At 42.1% G+C, this 16906-nt stretch overlaps 1 protein-coding gene across 1 annotated transcript in view; it reads left to right on the forward strand.

The window, feature by feature from the left end:
- LRRC31 (leucine rich repeat containing 31) overlaps nucleotides 1-16552 on the forward strand; it is a 28738-nt gene extending 12186 nt beyond the window's left edge. The window contains exons 4-9 of the mRNA XM_045503024.1: nucleotides 1174-1341; nucleotides 1561-1728; nucleotides 2486-2653; nucleotides 5459-5626; nucleotides 8634-8801; nucleotides 15031-16552. Of these exons, the coding sequence (XP_045358980.1) occupies nucleotides 1174-1341; nucleotides 1561-1728; nucleotides 2486-2653; nucleotides 5459-5626; nucleotides 8634-8801; nucleotides 15031-15386 (1196 nt within the window). The 3' untranslated portion in view covers nucleotides 15387-16552. The remainder of the gene's footprint in view (nucleotides 1-1173; nucleotides 1342-1560; nucleotides 1729-2485; nucleotides 2654-5458; nucleotides 5627-8633; nucleotides 8802-15030) is intronic.
- Nucleotides 16553-16906: the final 354 nt, after the last annotated feature.

A 16906-nucleotide genomic window follows, 5' to 3' on the forward strand; every position in this document is an offset into this window, starting at 1 on the left:
AGTGCATTTTCATGTATGTGCCTCTGTTCTACCCAAGGCCGTGGAAATCATTCCTAAAGAGGATTTCCTTGCTCTTCCCTATTCTCCCTCCCAGCCTCCGTTCTGGCCCTCGGATGCTTTCGTATGTGAAAGGGTTTCAGAAATGTCAAGTTCCACCCCATTCTCACTGCATCCTCCTCCACCCGCCAGGGCTGCATGGCTGTTATGAGCGGCTGATGCCTTATGCTTTGTTACTAGTTCTCTGCAGTGCTCGGTTTCAGTTGTGTGTGCTACTCTTGATGTCAGGGTGAGCTTCATCCCTGTGGTGGCCAGTGCCCTGTTTTGCCTCACCTCTTCCTCTGGCCCAGCTTCCCAGCAATGATGACCCCAGACAGGGTGGATGAAAGTAGTTGGAATAGTATAAATATTTATTACCATAAAAACAACTCAATGATAGGTGGGGTTTTTTTAAATTTTTTAATATTTATTTATTTTTTCAACGTTTATTTATTTTTGGGACAGAGAGAGACAGAGCATGAACGGGGGAGGGTCAGAGAGAGAGAGGGAGACACAGAATCGGAAACAGGCTCCAGGCTCTGAGCCATCATGAGCCATCAGCCCAGAGGCTGACGCGGGGCTCGAACTCACGGACCGTGAGATCGTGACCTGGCTGAAGTCGGACGCTTAACCGACTGCGCCACCCAGGCGCCCCATATTTATTTATTTTTGAGAGAGAGCGTGCACAAGCTGGGGAGGGGCAGAGAGAGAGGGAGACACAGAATCTAAAGTAGGCTGTAGGCTCTGAGTTGTCAGCACAGAGCCCGATGCAGGGCTTGAACTCACGAACCGTGAGATCATGACCTGAGCTGAAGTCAGATGCTTAATTGACTGAGTCACCCAGGTACCCTTGGGGTGTTTTGCTTTGTTTTATTTTGCTTATGATTTTTATACATAGCCATGGTTCTGAACTTTGGAGGGACTAGAATTGCTGTGCCTGTAAATACAGAAGCGCCCACTGCTGGGAGTGGGCTGGAGGTGGGTCATTTTCTTCACTCTGTTCCTCGGCACCTGGCACCTAACCAGTCCCTCGCCTGACTAATACTAGTCCATAAACCATGGTTGTACTGATTTTGACATGGATCCCCTGCTTTGTGGACTAGCAATCAATCCAGTCTTTGGGCTCTTTGGTAACAGGAGAAGCACTGGAGGCGATACCTGAGCTGGAAGAGCTGAACTTGTCCTGGAACAGTAAAGTGGGAGGAAACTTGCCTCTGATCCTCCAGAAGTTCCAAGAAGGGAGCAAGATACAAACGCTTGAGCTCGTAGATTGCGACCTCACATCAGAAGATGGGGTGTTTGTGGGTAGGTGGGATTTGGATGAGTCCTTCCCGGAAAATAAGTGTGAAGATGCCCACGATCAGACAGCCTGGGGGTCAAAGTCGGCTGTGCTTTCTCTTACCCTGAATTGGAACAGGGGCGCACTGTACCCCCAGGTCACATGAAACCGCCCTCCCCTTTTTCCCCAACAGTCACACCCCGCATGTTTACTGAGCTGCTCTGGTTTGTTTCTCTTCCCTCTAGGTCAGTTGCTACCCATGATGCAAAATCTTGAAGTACTTGATCTTTCCATTAACAGAAACATCGGTGGCAGTCTGAACAGTATTGCTCAGGGATTAAAAAGTACCTCAAATCTGAAAGTACTGAAGTTACATTCATGTGGACTATCGCAAAAGAGTGTCAGAATATTGGGTGAGGTTTTTAGATACATGTGCAATTTTACTTTATAATTGCTGTTAGGACAGTCAACAAAATATGCACAGTGGTTAGGCTGGGGAATAAGATGATAGGTACTATAAATCTTCCTTGTTTTATTACTTTCTAAGTCTTTTACGACAAGCATATACTTGCACGATTACAAAAACAACCTTTTAAAAGGACTCCTCTGAAAAGGCCAGGGTATTTTGGGTTTGAGATAGACATGGGGCAAAATAAAAGTTATGTGCTACTGAAGCTCTCCATTTTTCTCTTACTTTTGAAAAATGTCAGCATTATTTTATGCTTAGTAGTAGGAAGGAGTTGGTACTGATAAAAAGAACGGCATCAGTGGCATCTGTAGTTAAAATTTATTCCCCTATATAGAGTATCCACAGTGAGGGAGACCATGAAATGAAATTGTGTTTTTCCCTTCAACTTACAGAGCCTGTAATATCCTTCTCACTGGCAGTTTGCCTAAGTCTAGAATTCTCTGAAATGCCAATGCTCCAGTGTAGGAGGAGGAGAACCATTAGTTGCAGGGTTTGACCAGAGCCATTGGCACGCGTTGCAGATCATGGATGGTGTGTGTTAGAAGCCACGGTCAGGTCCAAAGATGACCAGATGGTAGGAAGTCTAAAGTTATTCCTTCGCCTTGGCTTTTCTCAGCCCGGTGTATTTTCTCTGTCTCCCTCTACGCACCTGCCTTCCCCCTTGTAATTTGTCAAAATGGGACTTTTGACTTTCTTTGTAGATGCTGCTTTTAGGTACTTGTGTGAACTGAGGAAATTAGACCTTTCCTGCAACAAGGAGCTGGGTGGAGGTTTTGAAGACTCGTCAGCTCAGTTGGCCATGTTGGAGCATCTAGAAGTCCTGGATCTTCACCAGTGCTCGCTGACGGTAGATGACGTGGTGTCGCTGAGTAAGTGTGAACTGTAGAGCCAAGGAAGGACTTTTGGAACCTCAGTATATGTTTGGAAACTTGGTAAATTCGAGGCGTCCCCTTAAACTTACAGTTTATGGAGTTACTGAAAGCGTCACATCCTAAAAAGTTCTGTGGATGCCCCCAATCTAGTATTTGGCATGTATTAAGCGCCCAGTAAGTATTAGCACATCTAAATTCCTCCTAAACACATTTGTAAATGATGGATGTGGCACTTGAAGGAGAAAATTTTGAATATGTGTTGCTGTTTAGAAATGAGTCTGTGAGTCACAAAGTTTATTTCAAACAGGGATGTGGAGAGAAAGCTGAACAAAGGGCCTTGAGGCTTTCTGACTAACAAGTGAAGCCAAGCCCCTTAGATACAGACAAAGTTACACAAGTCAGCGGGGTGGTGCATAATGGGTGTACGTTACAACTTTAGGGCACACACCCACTTTCCACCATAGACACAATCCTGTAATTACCCCACGTAATGTATAAATGCAGTTTCTTATAACAAACAGCGCAAGTGCAGCCTTGCCATTAAGGTTTTTAGTCCATCTGTGACCACAGTAAGCCTTGAAAATACCTCCAGAATCAGACCACAGCTCACCACCTAGACTTCTACTACCCTGGTTCAGGCCACCGTCCTCTCGGGCCTAGGTTACTGAGAGTCCAAATGGTCTCCCAGTTCCTCCTCTATCATTGTGACCTCATTCTCTACCCTTCCCCTCCTTGACTCTACCCCGGTCATTTGTGCGTGCTGACCTCTGTCCCTGGGGCCTTTGTCCTCGCTCCCTCTCCAGGTCAGGGGCCCCTCCTGTGTTGGGAACACCTTCAGAACCTCCCCTTTGCTCGGGCCCACAGTTGGTACCCCACAATTGCTTGTTGACTATGACTGATTGAAAGAATGAATCCATGAAAAACAAGACTAGAAACAATTTTTTAGTTGTTTTTAGTACAATTGGGGAAGGAAACGAGTTAAAATAGGTTCTTAGGTCTGATGTCTATATTTTAGACCTGTTGAATTACATTATTTTTATTTTTATTTTTTTAATGTTTATTTATTTCTGAGAGAGAGAGAGAGAGACAGAGACAGAGACAGAGTGTGAGCGGGGGAGGAACAGAGAGAGAGGGAGACACAGAATCCAAAGCAGGCTCCAGGCTCCGAGCTATCACACAGAGCCTGACACAGGGCTCAGACTCGTGAACTGCAAGATCATGACCTGAGCCGAAGTTGGACGCTTAAGCCACTGAAATTCCCAGGCATCCTGAGACCTGCTAAATTACATTTTAGACTCTTATGCCTCAATTTGAAAAACAGAAGCGTCCAAGCCTTTCATTAAAGATTTTATAGTAACAATCTGTTTCTGGGCTCCAAGTGGAGCCTTATGGAATATCACCATCCCCTTTACTTCTGAGTGTCATGCTTGGAGGAGACACTCCTGGGTTATGAATGCATCAGATCCCAAAGAATGAAGTTCCCTCGGTACAACTGAGTAACGTTGTTACTCATCTTGTTACTCAGAGGAAGGGTACGGTGCTAGAGCACCGCCATTGTTACCACTAGCATAACACAAGGGATGGATTAGCCTCTCTTACTACATTTGCAGCCACCAACACGGGTGGATGGCCTTGGAAAGCTAATGATTATTTAATAACTGTAGCAAACTGTCTAATTTTGAAAAGATGGAAATGAACATACATCCTGTGTATACCTTATGGTATTAAGTAATTCCCCATTCTTCTTTCTGATCATTCTAGACAGCTCCGAAGAAATGGAATTACAGATCATTTAGCCAATCATCTAGCTGTATGGAGCACTGTGCCAAGGGCAAAGGCAAATTCACAGTCAGGGAGCTTCAGTCTGGCAGGGACAGGAATAAACCAACTACATGGTGAAGAGCAAAGTGCTGTGGGGGTTGGAAGAGGAAGAAACAGTTACATCTGTTGGGATTGCACGTGCCTGCCTTCTCTCTTCTGCCTTTCTCCCGTCCTCCGTCCCTCCTCCCACAAATGTGTGTGTGCCTCCAGTGTTCTAGACTTTGATGCACACTCTGGGGATGAAGCAGGCCCTACATACAGACCTCACAGAAGCAAAAATAAATAGGGTGGTGTGATAGTGACCAAGGGGTTATGTGACCAAGGTGTCCCTGGAAGGCTCTCAGGGGTGAGCCAGCCCCACAGAGATGCCAGGATGCTGCATCTCCCACACTGGAAAGAGCGAGGCCAAAGGCTTGCAAGCATGAAAAGTAGCAGAAGATAGTGAAGCAGGAGTAACTCCTGGCACAGCAGGGCCCTCAGGACCCCAAGCCAGTGCTGTCACCAACAGACCTCCATCCTGACTGCTTGCTTTCATTGCCTTCCTCGTACTTATTACTTTATTCTGAGAAAAGAATGATGACACTGAACATTAATTGAGCTGTTAATGTGTGCCAGGCCGTGTACCAAGTACTTTAAATATACTCAGTTGTTTTATCTTTCCAATGACCCTGTGAAGTACTGTTATTCTTCTCATTATTGAGATAACCGAGATTCAGGGAAGTTAAGTGACTTCCCTGAAGTCATACAATTCTTTAGCAGCAGAGGCAGGATTAGAACCAGTTTTGTCTCCATAATCTTTGGTCTTAACTTCTAGCCTGAAGAGAGGCTTGGAAGCAGAAAAGCCCAAGCTGTACATTGGGAAGTGTGGCTGGTGTGCGTGTGCGCAGAGGTGTGTCAAGGAGGGAGATTGTGGGACCCAAACACCCAGAACACTCTTTGTGAGATGGTGCCTAAAACACGTCACTGCTGACATTTTTACAGCCCAGGTAATCCCTTTACTCTCGAGTCTTCAAGAGTTGGATTTATCTGCCAACAAAAAGATGGGCGGCTCTTCTGAAAACCTACTCAGCCGGCTCCGATTTTTACCAGCCCTGAAGTCCTTACTCATCAACAACTGTGCTTTGCAAAGTGAGACGTTTACCGCCCTCGGTAAGAGAATTCCCCAGATCCCTACAAGCACGTACAGTAACACATGAGAACACATATTCCATACATCGGAATTTCATGCCAAGGCTCGGCCACAGGCAAACTTGTCAAGTACTAATTTGTCTTCTCTTCAGGAAATATGCTCCCCTAAAAGTGGCCTTCTGAAGGCCGCATGAATGATTCTGGCATTTGCAAATCTAACATTTAAAATGTAGACTGTACGTGGGGCACCTGGGTGGCTCAGTTGGTTAAGCACCCGACTTCGGCTCAGGTCATGATCTCATGGTCCGTGAGTTCAAGCCCCACATTGGGCTCTGTGCTGTCAGTTCAGAGCCTGGAGCCTGCTTTGGATTCTGTCTCCCGCTCTCTGTCCTCCCACCCCATTCATGCTCTGTCTCTCAAAAAAAAAAAAACCAAAAAAAAAAAAAAAAACCAAACAACAACAACAACAAAAAAAACCCAAAAAACCCCCGAATAAATGTTAAAAAAAAAAAAAAATTAAAATCTAGACTGTACGTAGCCAACTCTGGAGGTCCATATCCATGGTAACTTGTCATTTCACTGAGGTGACAATATAAACTGGATTGCTGGGAGTCTTATGGGAAAAGCGAGGCAGTTGCTAGTGTGTGAGCCTAGCTGACTGCCCAACATCTACTTCCCAGCATGATTTGTTGTCTTCTCTAGGAATTCAGGCCTGCTGGAAGGTCATGGATACAGCCCAGCCTAGATCAAGGGTCTAGAGAATCTGGTATTTCTGCCTTTTTGAGGGGCAAGACCATCACCTTTAAGCAGAGGGAGATATTCTGAGGCAGAGGCACTTTGTGTCATTTTACTGAATTTGCCACCCAAACAAAACACATTGCACACACATTGCTCTGTGCTGACAGAGCAGAGCCTGCTTGGAATTCTCTCTCCCTCTCTCTCTGCCCCTCCCTGGCTCACACTCTCTCGTGCATGCTCTCAAAAATAAATAAAAATAAACTTGAAAAAAAAAGTAAATTGGATCTTACTACTACCCAGTTTATTTATTTATTTTTTAAATGCTACCATTTTTTTTTAATTTTTTTTTAATGTTTTTATTTATTTTTGAGACAGAGAGAGACAGAGCATGAAGCGGGGAGGGGCAGAGAGAGAAGGAGACACAGAATCAGAAGCAGGCTCCAGGCCCTGAGCCATCAGCCCAGAGCCCGACGCGGGGCTCGAACTCACGGACCGTGAGATTGTGACCTGAGCTGAAGGTGGACGCTTAACCAACTGCGCCACCCAGGCGCCCCTACTACCCAGTTTAAACAGACTCACTGGCTGCCTGCATCACCTCTGGTAAAATCCACATGCCTTCATGGGGTCTAAAAGGCGCAGGTGATCTCGGCCCCTCTCCCCCCTGCTCCCTGAACCAGCTTCTTTCGGTTCCTTCCTGTCACTGTGCTCGCCTTTGTCTTCAGGCCTTTCTGTTTTCTGGATGGAACGCCCCCACACCCTATTCTTTCTTGGGGAGCCCTGACTTCAGGTCTCAGCATGAATGCTCCCTGTTAATACAGCATCTCTGATCTAAATTAGGAGCCACGTATCTTTTTTATAGCTTTTATCAGAATTTGCAGTTATGTATTCATTTGTGTGTTTTTCTCAATGTGCATATTTCCCCCAGTTTATAACCTCCTTGAAGGCAGAGATGACACTTCTTCTTCACTGTATATACCCTAACCACATTTTAGGTATTTCTGACATTAGCTAAGCAAGTAGAACAAAGTAACTTCTCAAAAGGGTCTGTAATCCCCCAAATGGTTAGGTAAACACACGCACGCACATACATGATGCATGCCATTGCTCAGACTAATGTTCAGTTAGGAAAGTGCCACAAAAAATAAATTTAGGGACAATGTGATGTCCCCAATGTGATTTTTTAAAAAAAAAATTTTTTTTTAATGTTTATTTTTTGAGAGAGAGCACATGTGTGCAGGAATGGGGCAGAGAGGGAGGGAGATAGAGGATCCAAAGCAGTTTCTGAGCTGACACCAGAGAGCCTGACGTGGGCTATTCAAACCCATGAACCTTGAGATCATGACCTGAGCCCGACCTCAGATGCTAAACAACTGTGCCACCCAGGTGCCCCCATGATGTTTTATAAACAATACTTTCTATTTGGAAAAAGTTGGATATTTTTTAAAGAAAATTTTGTTGTTAATTTTGTGTCTTCTGCCATCGGACGATAATAACTCCTTTCAATTATTGCTGCATAATGAATCATAATCAAGCAGATATTACACTGAATTATATCAGTTTGCATTAAGAAGTAAACACATATTTCTCCACCTTAATTTTAGAAGAAAAAGCTCCATTTCTCATTGATAGGTCCCTGTACCATGTAGGTGATAGGGATTTTCTTTTTACATATTATAAAAGGATATATATTTGCCCCTTGGACACCTGTTATTCTTTAGAAAGAAGATTGGAATTAAAGCATAATTAACTATATCTTGGCAATAAGTTGTTTGGGTTAATTGCAATATTAGGGGCAACTGAGAATCGAGCAGAACCTCTTTTAATCTTCTTTAAAAATCTCTCCAAAATACACTAGTTCCCTTCCTTGTCTCTGTCACTGCAGGTAGGTAGACACAAACATATTCTGGTGTTTCAGAGTCTTGAGGAGACTTGGCCCCCTGTCTGAACCTTAGCGGTAACTGTACAAGGGAATACGTAAAACCAGGACACGTACTGGAAATCCTGACCAGCTGTCCAAATCCTTTGCCTCTTTCTCCCTCCTGGATGTCAACTGAAGGAGAAAAATCCCAGTCAGTAGTGAATTCCATTTCACCGAGTTTACTTTCCCAAAGTTTCCAGCATTTCTCTCAAATAAAAATAGACAACAGAAGCTGTGGTCATGAATTTCGGGAAAAAGACAACAGTTGCCACAACTGTCTTAACTTTAGTTCTATTAATATGTTGCCCCAGGTTGCTCAGTTTCAAAGAGGGAAGCCTAAATCCTTGCTCTTCTTACTATTCTCAATTTTAGCTGAAGCCTCTGCTCACCTCCCTGCTCTGGAAGTATTCGACCTTTCTTGGAACAAATGTATTGGTGGCAACCTGAAGCTGCTTCTGGAAACACTGAAGTTCTCAGAGTCCCTTCAAGTGCTGAGACTGAGCAGCTGTTCCCTGGTGACAGAGGACGTGGCTGTCCTGGGTTCGTATCTACTGGTCCCAAAGCAGTGCTAGCACAGGGAGCCCAGTGCGCCTGTCCTGCAAGGGGAAGGAAGGGAAGGAGGGCAGCCAGACCTGTGGCTGGGCCCTCTGCAAAGCTTCCCTTCTCTCTGACACCTGCTTGGAAGAGATCTGGTGAAAATGAATAAGGGCAATTCAAAGGCCAGGAAGAGAGTGGCGGGCTTTTCACAAAGGGGGGACATGGGCATAGATGTGGTAATGGGTCATTCCAGCTTCTGCTCCTTGCCTTCCCCAAAGCAGGACAGTTGTGGCGTTCTCTAGCCAGCTTGGGGTTACTCAAATTTCAGTTACCTAAGGTCTGCCTTCACAAAGTTTGCCCTGTCCACGTCGTACATGCACTGTTACTTAATTTTTTCTTCATATTAACTCTTTAACTTAAATGCTTTTATTTAAACAAGAAACAGGGGTGCCTGGGTGGTTCAGTAAGTTAAGATCAGACTCTTGATCTCAGCTCAGGTCATTATATCATGGTGTGTGGGATTGTGCCCCTTGTTGAGTTCTGCACTTACAGCGTGGAGCCTGCTTTCGATTCTCTCTCCCTCTCTCTCTGCCCCTCCGTGCCTCAAAAACAAAACAAAACAAAACAAAAACAGGAAACTGATCATCACTATAACTGAAATACAGGCATCACTTCTCATATATAGACGTTATTAGACTGTTGCATATGAAAGCTTTGAATAGAGGTTCATTCTTGGTTAGAAAAAGGGGAAGAGAGAGCTTTAGAGGCATATTAGCATCAATCTGACGTTTTCTCCATGTCAATTTAGGAAGATGGAATGAGAATTGAATAAGGAATAGCTTGTACACTGTGGGATTCAGAGTCTATAATACCATTCTCACATATCCCCTAAAATCGCCTCTATATGTCCACTTCCCATTGGAAAACAATGAATTGGAGACTACACCTATGTCTCTCATCTACTCTTGTCCCCACACCTCTATCGCTGTGTAACCACCAGCTGCCAGATCTCTGAAGCAATGAGCACCCCTCCAAAAACATTTTAGTTAATAACAAGTATTAATGTGTGTGGTTAGCCATTGCCACTTTTATATTGCTTTGATTATTTTAACAAACATCCTTTAAGAATTTCTTAATCACTTGTACCTTATTTTTTTTCCTTTATAAATAACAGCACTTTCCCAGAGTAAACTACGTAAGTATTTCCACAACCCATGATCCGATTACCCAGATTTTAAAAATATATAATAAATATAAAATTGTGAAATAATCATAATTAGGATACTCACATGATTGGCAAATTCAAACAATACAGGAAAGTTAAAACAATGTCTGGGATTTGCTTTAAACTATAATAATACGATCATCTCAAAAAGCATAGATTCATCTCAGTATATAGAGAAAAAGCACTTGACAAGATTCAACACCTATGCATGATAAAAACCCTCAACAAAGTGGGACTGGAGGGAACACACCTCAACATAATAAAAGCCATATATGCCAAACCTACAGCTAACATCATATTTTCCCCTCAATGGGGAAAAACTGAGAGCTTTCCCCTAAGGTCAGGCACAAGGCAAGGATGTTCACTCTTGACTCTTATTCCACATAGTACTGGACGCCCTAGCCACAGCAGTCAGACAAAAAAAGAACTAAGAGGCATCCAAATTGGTAAGGAAGAAGTAAAACTTTCACTATTTGCAGATGACATAATGATATATCTAGAAAACCCTAAAGTTCCACCAAAAACTATTAGAACTGATAAGTGAATTTGGTAAAGTTGCAGGATTCAGTCAACATACAGAATTCTGTTGCATTTCTATACACTAATAATGAAGCAGCAGAAAGAGAAATTTAAGAAAATAATCGCATTTACAATTGCACCAAAAATAATAAAATAATAAAATACCTAGGAAAAAACTTAACGAAGGAGGTAAAAGACCTATATTCTGAGAACTATAGAACACTGATAGAAGAAATTGGAGATGACACAAACAAATGGAAAGATATTCCATAGTCATGGGCTGGGAGAACAAATATTATTAAAATGTCCATAGCTACCCAAAGCAATCTACAGATTTAATACAATCCCTATCAAAATACCAAGAGCATTTTTTACAGAACTAGAACAAATAATCCTAAAATGTGTATGGAAACCCAAAAGACCTTGAATAGTCAAAGCAATCTAGAAAAAGAACAAAATTGGATCCTAGATTTCAAGATATACTACAAAGTTGTAGTAATGTCAACAGTATGGTACTGGCACAAAAATAGACACATAGATCAGTAGAACAGAACAAGACCCAAGAAATAAATCTATGCTTATATGATCAAGTAATCTATGGCAAAGGAGGCAAGAATATACAATGTTGGGCAGAGACAGTTTCTTCAATAAATGGTATTGGGATAACTGGACATCTACATGCAAAAGAATGAAACTGAGCCACTTTCTTACACCATACGCAAAAACTCAAAATGGATTAGAGACCTAAATGTGAGACCTAAAACCATAAAACTCTTGGAAGAAAACATAGGCAGTGATCTGGACATTGGCCTTAGCAACATTGGCCTAGATATAACTCCTCAGGCAAGAAAAACAAAAGCAAAATTAAACTATTGGGACTACACCAAAAAAAAAAAAAAAAAAAAAAAAAAAAAAAAAAAAGCTTTTGCACAATGAAGGAAACCACCAAAAACATGAAAAGGCAACTTACTGAATGGGAGAAGATATTTGCAAATGATATATTCAATAAGGCATTAATATCCACAATGTATAAAGAATTTATACAATTCAACACCAAAAATCCCAAATAATCCAATTAAAAAATGGGCAGAAGAACTGAACAGAGGTTTTCCCAAAGAAGACATACAGATGGCCAACAGACACATGAAAAGATGCTCAATATCATTAGTCAATGGGGGGATGCAAATCAAAACCACAACAAGGGAGTGCCTGGCTGGCTCAGTCAGTGGAGCATGGTGACACTTGATCTCAGGGTTGTATGTTTGAGCCCCACATTGGGTGTAGTCGTTACTTTAAAAAAAATCTTAAGGGGCGCCTGGGTGGCGCAGTCGGTTGAGCGTCCGACTTCAGCCAGGTCACGATCTCGCGGTCCGTGAGTTCGAGCCCCGCGTCGGGCTCTGGGCTGATGGCTCAGAGCCTGGAGCCTGTTTCTGATTCTGTGTCTCCCTCTCTCTCTGCCCCTCCCCCGTTCATGCTCTGTCTCTCTCTGTCCCAAAAATAAATAAACGTTGAAAAAAAAAATTTTTTTTTTAAATCTTAAAACACAACACAATGAAGAATCACCTAACACCTGTCAGAATGGTTAAAATCAAAAAGTCAACAAGCGTTGGAGAGCATATGGAGAAAAAGGAACCCTCATGCACCGTTCATGGCAATGTAAATTGGTGCAGCTACTGTGGAAAACTGTATGGAGGTTCCTCAAAAAATTAAAAATAGAAATGTCATGATCCAGTAATCCTACTACTGGGTACTTACCCAAAGAAAACAAAAACACTGATTTGAAAAGATATATGCACCCCTGTGTTTATTGCAGCATTATTTACAACAGCCAAGATATGGAAGCAACCTAAGTGTCCACAGACAGATGAATGGATAAAGAAGAGTGATACATATGTATACATATAATATTTTTGAGCCATAAAAAAAGAACGAGATCTTGTTTAAAAAGATACACACAAACCTACACTTCCCTCTCTTTTTCTTAATTAAGTAAGCTCTACACCTAACATGGGGCTTGAACCCATGACCCAAAGGTTGAGTCACATGCTGTACAGACTAAGCCAGCCAGGTGCCCCAAGAATGAGATCTTGCTACTTGTGACAACATAGTTGGACCTGGAGGGTGTAATGCTAAGTGAAATAAGTAAAGAAGGACAAATACTATAGGATTGCACTTATATGTGGAATCTAAAATGCAAAACAACAACAACAACAAAAACAGACTCTTTTTTAAAAAAAATGTTTATTTTTGACAGAGAAACAGAGCATGAGTGGGGGAGGGGCAGAGAGAGGGAGACACAGAATCCAAAGTAGGCTCCAGGCTCTGAGCTGTCAGCACAGAGCCTGCTGTGGGGCTCGAACTCACACACCGTGAGATCATGAACTGAGCCGAAGTTGGTCTTTCAACCCACTGAGCCACCCAGGCGCCCCACAAAAAAAATGGACTCTTAAATACAGAGGACAAACTTGTAGTTACCAGAGAGGAGGTAGGTGGGGGATGGGTGAAAAAGATAAAGGGAATTCAGAGGTACAAAATAAATAAGTCCTGGAGATGAAAAGTACAGCACAGGGAATACAGTCAATAACATTCTAGGATAAATAAAAATAGAATATAGTCATATCTTGGATATATTGTGGGTTCAGTTTCAGACTACCACAATAAAGAAAAGACTGCAAAAAAGCGAGTCCACTCAATTTTCTGGTTTCCCAGTACACTATACTATAGTCTATTAAGTGTGCAATATGTTATGTCTAAAAATATATATATTTGCCTTAGTTTAAAAATATTGCTGAAAAGTGCTAACCATCATCTGAGCTTTCAGCAAGTCATAATCACTGATCACATAACAAATAAGGAAAAACTTTGACATGTTGTGAGAATTACCAAAATGTGACATAGAGACACAAAGTGAGTAAATGCTGTTGGAAAAAATGGTGCTTGGTGCAGAGTTGCCACAAACTGCCAATTTGTTATTTAAAATAAAAAAAAGCACTGTCTGCAAAGCACAGTAAAGTGAAGTGGAATAAAACGACATATGCCTCTACTTAAAGAAAAAGAAAAGAAAAGAAAAGGAAGAAAAGAAAGAAAGAAAGAAAGAAAAAGAAAGAAAAGAAAAGATGGGAAGTAGGTGAAACAAGACTGATGTAATGAAGCCGAATGATGGGGACACAGGAGTTCATGCTCCTATGTTTTGTACCTTTGAAAATTTCCACAATAGAAAAATACTTCAATAGGAAAAGCATGCACATTGTCTTTAACACTTAGGTCTTGAGAATGTGGTGAGTCATGTTGTAGAGCAAGGAAGAGATACACATGAACATGGACGCCTAGGAATGGAGGGCAGCTGTTGAGTGCCTGGAATGCTAAGCTCCAAATAAATGCACAGTGGAACCAAACTGTGGGAAAGATTAAAGTGATGGGGATGGAGCATCCTGTTTGTTCTGGAAGCCGGGACACGTGAAGAATGACTGAAAGACCTGGGCACATTTAGTCCTAAAGGGGGAGAAGCTGATGGGACCAGACTCTGGTCCAACACGGCAGGGCTGGTGTGAGGGAGGAGCTGAGGTGTCCAGCAGGCTGTGGGGGCAATCAGTGAAAGTCACTGGAAGGCAGAAAGGGACCCGGAGGAAGGGCTCTCTCCTGCTTGGAACTCTCTCACTCTGTTGGGGCAACCTGAGGGGATGCTTCAGGCAGGAGCAGGCTGGTCTCCAGTAGAGGAGCCGTGAAAGAGAGAGTCCTCTCTGATCATTGATCTGGAGGTTGGATGAGGAGACCTCCAAAGCCCTGCCCACTGGAGATTCTGTGCTACTCACCTGATCTCTGTAATTCATCCCTGCTTTCAGCTGGCAAGGGAAGCACACACTGTTTGCTTTGGGTAGTTCTCCTGTCTCCCCTTACAGGTGTTATCATCTTTTCATTGCTTCATCACTATTATTTATTAAGTGCCATTTTAGGTAGTACTGTGATATGTGCTCCTCAAAGGGAAAATTGTTCTGTGTATTAGAGGTCCCTAAGGTGATTTAGAAACTACCCAGGTGTCTTTTGAGCTTGGAAAGTGCTCAGTTAAATATTTGCTGAATGAAGAATGACTGAATGAGCAGTGAACAATTAAACAGTATTAAACAGCAAGAAGACTATTTACAAATAAATGGTCCTCATTAAAGCCAATCACTCCCATATTTAATTAGAGTCTGCAGGAAGAGCTGGGACTCTAGTTGAGCCAAGAGCAGGAACTTGACAAAAAAGATATTCTTTGGGTTGGGATTTGGAAAGAAAAAAGGAACACTTCTCAAGCTGTATTGGAATACACAGAGAATAGCTCTGGTAAGTTCAGATGCCCTGATTAAAGCTGGTAGCTAATAACAAATCATTAAGAATCGCCAATCTTGTCATTACCAACCTTGGAGCTACTGTGTTACTGGAAGTGGCAAACAGCCACAGTAGAAAGTATTCTTGTATTTTAGCATTTAGTGTGATCTCATTTTTCAGCATCACTAATACAGACGGGTCATCTTGCCAAGCTGCAGAAGCTTATCCTGAGCTATAACGACAGCGTCTGTGACACAGGATGGGCTATCTTCTGCCAAAACATGTGGTTCCTCAAAGAGTTAACGGAGCTGGATATCAGCCTTAGGCCATCGACTTCCCGGGACTGCGGACAATGGTTTAGACATTTGTTATGTGCTGTCGCCACACTTCCCAAGATCACGGAGATAGGGATGAAAAGGTGGACCCTCCCTGCTACACAGGAGGAAGAACTCGAACGTTTTCACCAAGATCACAGATGCAGCATTCACTTTGACCGTGGTGAATTTCAGGAAGCTGATTTCTCACGGCTTAACTAAGCTATAAACCATTATCTGGAGGAGGAAAAAAAACATGAATGAATCCCAGTGTAATCAAAGGAGTATCAACTTCTGTGCTGTTTAGTGGGATTGATGTTACAAAAGCTTTGTAAATATGTATATGGTAATCTAATATGAGCATGTCTTTATTCTCAAATGACAAGGATGACATTTTCCCCTGGAGTTTCATTTATTTTGGAAATCTAATTCACTTACTATTTAGAAGGCCTGCCAAAGATGTTTAGATTCTGGTAACACATTTCCTTTTTTCTTGCCCTGGAATTTTCTCCCTCTTGTTTTCCTACATGATAAATGTTCTAAATATAAGGGTGTGTAAGTACATGTGTGAGTGTGTGTATGAGTGTGAGTGTGAAATCTAATGTGAAAAGCACTAGCTATGTAATAGTTTTATGTTATCATTATTATTATATGTATCTTAATGTAAACTACTTGAATTTTTATCAAGAAATGTGCCCTTCCATGGTTTATTATTTTATGTCCTGGTGCTTTTTATCTCAGATATAAACCATGAATGCTAATAATGGTCACTGACATAAATCTTAGTAAAAAGGTGGCCAAAAAATCAAAACCCAGTATCAAAAACACATCTTGTTAAAATTTTTATTGTTGAAAGAAACTAACATACTAGCTCTGGGCATTTTTTTGGCATGGTTTTTGCTACATAAAACCTATTTAATTCATTAAAGTTTTTGTCTTGCTCTAAGTGATTTTTAAAATACTGGGGTATCTTTTGCAGGAGCATGGAACTCACTGCATGGCAGAAGAGTGTGTTTGCTCACACATTTCTATTCTCATACACTCTAATCATGTTTTGCTTTCTTGTTGCTACACTAATAATTTGTGTTGCAATTATTGCTTGAAAGACATGTGGAATTTGAAATCAATATTACTCCAAACGAAAGCCATCAGGATAAGAAGCTTTTGGGTGATGTAAATGGGGATGTTTTAGGTAATTGTGGTATTCATTCTCTGGGCATCCCCATGGATTCCATGGGCACTTGTGCTCCTGTGTTTACGTGAACACATGTAAAACCTATGAATTAGGCAAAAACTGGGAACACCAATATCCTTCAGTGGGTGAATGCTTAAACAAACTATCGTACTAGGTGATACTACTCAGCAATAAATTGATACATCAACAATGCAGATGGACTTCCAGTTCCGCTGAACGAAAAAGCCAGTCCCCAAAGGTTATGTAGTCTGTGATTCCAATTATAGGACATTCTTGAAATAACAAAATTACAGAGATGGAGAAAAGGCTAGGGATCAGAAGAGGGGTAGGTCATAGGTGTGACAAAGGAATAGCACAAAGGAGACTTGTGCCACACAAGTCCACATGACAAAACCGTGTTGAACTACACACTCACACAGAAGCACACATACTACAGAAGGAATCTGAATAAGCTCAGTTGATGGCACCAATATAAATTTTCTGGTTTCGTTATTAGAGTTATGTGAGATGTCAACACTGAGGGAGGGTGAAGGGGCATGGACCTCCC

Source organism: Leopardus geoffroyi, chromosome C2 (assembly GCF_018350155.1).
Source record: "Leopardus geoffroyi isolate Oge1 chromosome C2, O.geoffroyi_Oge1_pat1.0, whole genome shotgun sequence".
NCBI classification, from domain to species: domain Eukaryota; kingdom Metazoa; phylum Chordata; class Mammalia; order Carnivora; family Felidae; genus Leopardus; species Leopardus geoffroyi.